At 43.8% G+C, this 2478-nt stretch overlaps 1 protein-coding gene across 1 annotated transcript in view; it reads right to left on the bottom strand.

The window, feature by feature from the left end:
• Positions 1 to 462, bottom strand: part of lamb1a (laminin, beta 1a) — a 44525-nt gene extending 44063 nt beyond the window's left edge. Inside the window, exon 1 of the mRNA XM_079249028.1 lies at positions 416 to 462. Coding sequence (XP_079105154.1) covers positions 416 to 440 — 25 coding nt within the window. The 5' untranslated portion in view covers positions 441 to 462. The remainder of the gene's footprint in view (positions 1 to 415) is intronic.
• Between the last annotated feature and the right edge of the window lie 2016 nt (positions 463 to 2478).

The raw sequence follows: 2478 nt of genomic DNA, 5'->3' as shown, positions 1-2478 counted from the left end.
GACCAGATTAATCCTGATTAAAAAATTCAGATTTATATCAGACCAGATTAATCCTGATTAAATAACAGTTCAGATTCATTTTAGACCAGATTAATCCTGATTAGGACAAAGTTCAGATTCATTTTAGACCAGATTAATCCTGATTAAATAACAGTTCAGATTTATATCTGACCAGATTAATCCTGATTAGGACAAAGTTCACATCCTTCAAGCTGATTTCAGATCAAACTTATGTAAAAAAAAAAAAAAAAAAAAAAAAAGATTTTCTTATGATGAAAAATCGTTAAATCAGTTCATCTGCCTTCCTAACAGCTGATCAAAGACGACCAGATGGTTCGGGTCTGACTCTGGATTTCGTGCTGGAAACAGATTCCCCCCCTCCAAAAAAAAACCCTACAAGGTGATAAAAACTCACCGAACAGAACCGCAAACTGGAGCATGATCCTCCAAGAGTCCCGCAGACACGATGAGAACCTGCAGACTGGAACCTGGGACCTGATCAGGACTCCTCAGACCGTCTGATGCTGAGGACTCTCACGACCCTCCAGAACCCTCAGAACTCCCCAGAAGTCCGCCTCCCAGAACTCCGCCTCCTCACATTCATGTAAACCCGCAGAAAGGTCCGGACTGTAACAATAAAGCGGCTGTTCTGTGTCCAGCAGAACCACCGAACCCCGACAGACAGACAGGATCCAGAAGGATGAGTTTAAATAAAATCACAAACAGAAACCAGATGAGCAGAAAAACAGAGGAATGCATCAACAGAAAGTTCTCTTCTCACTTCAGGTTTAGAACTGAAACAGATTTCATCAAGCTGAAAATAAAACTCTTTTCGTTCTTTCTGTGTTCGATCGACTCAGAGGAGCTCGTGCGCCTGCAGCTGGAGTTTAGTCCAGATGTTTAAAAACCTGAAGGTCTCTGATCTTTTTTATCTTTCTGAGAACTCCATTGAAAAAGTGACAAACCCCCTCTCAGCCTCCCCCAGCAGGACCCTCCAGACAAAGACATTCCTCAACTAACCCTCCCCCCAAAACACACACATACACACCACCCCCCAGCCAAAGCTCACCTGTAACAACAAAGGAGGAGGTGTGTGTGTGTGTGTGTGTGTGTGTGTGTGTGTGTGTGTGTGTGTGTGTGCATTATGCCATAAGATAGAGATTCTCTTTCTGATTGGCTGACAGCATAGCTCTGGGCTGCCACATGTTCGGTCATTACCCACAATCCTCAGCAGGCATACTGGTCAGTTAGTCAGAGAACCAGACTTTATACATGGGGAGAGAGCCTTATTGGGTCTAAACTGCTACATCACATGTAAACGCTGCCTGTCCCACCAGTGAGACAAAAAGTCACTAGTATTCTGTTTAGTGTTGATATGCTAGTGTTCTGCAGGGGGGTTCAAAGTCGGTCCTCGTGGGCCGCCGCTCTGCAGGTTTTCCATGTTTCCCTGGTCTAAACAGACCTGGCTCGCATCAAATGGATCCAACAGCCTATGAACTTCTCTACGATCGCTGAATCATTTGAGTTTGGTGTGTTGGAGCAGGGATACATGGAAAAACTGTAGGATTGTGGCTGCTGAGTACCAGAGCTGGACATCCATGCCCGATGGCATCTTTTCATTAAGCAACTATAACATCACAAGATTAATTTCCATTCAGTAGTTTTCATTTAAGTGTTGCAATCGACCACTGCTCAATGCCTTCTCCATGCTTTCTAAAGATTCCCCATGGGGTTCAGGTCTGGACTCGGGAAAGAAAACAATATCTTCTGTTCCCTGAACCACTAATTCACTGTCTGAGCCCACGAATCCTGGTATCATGGCTGTGCCATCAGGAAAGATGGAATCACCTGCTCATTCAGGACATTCAGGTATGAGCTTACCTCATTATTCGGACACCTAAGCCTTGTTTCCACCAACGGGGCAGGATGATCAACAGTAATGATCTTGCCATTCTACAGTCAACTGTAAACTTACCTGAGATGGAATATTACCCAGATACCAACAGATGCTTCAGCTACATGATAGAATGAGGGAGCACAGTGAAATGCTTTCCTTAAAGCCATAGTAGGTAATGTTGCTCAGAGACATGTTCCTTTGGGTGTGGTTCCTCGTTCTGATAGTAGTCTATACATTCTGTAATCATGAACAATAAGAAATATAGTTAGACCCCTCATTTTACTGTAAATCTGTAAAAACTCTGACCAATCCAAACGTTCCGACCCAAATGGAGTTGTTCATTTCTTATATTTCATAAGCTTCTTCTCCCGGCTCCCCTCCTCCCCCTCCAGCAGCGCATAACTGATAGTCACACCCTGCATATAAACAGCGTGTTAGGATGAAAATACAAAGTAGTGAAGAAGAAACTCGGAAGGCAAACATGGCTGAGAAAATGCAGGAAGGATTTCTCGACCCGGCTCGGTTTATTTGCTCAGTTTTTTTGCTCGGTTTATTTGCTAAACAGCCGAGAGAGAAAATCG

This window comes from Telmatherina bonti (assembly GCF_933228915.1).
Source record: "Telmatherina bonti genome assembly, chromosome: 2".
Taxonomy (NCBI): Eukaryota; Metazoa; Chordata; class Actinopteri; order Atheriniformes; family Telmatherinidae; genus Telmatherina; species Telmatherina bonti.
The sequence above is the reverse complement of the archived record's forward strand: the minus strand, read 5'-3'. Positions and strand labels throughout refer to the sequence as shown.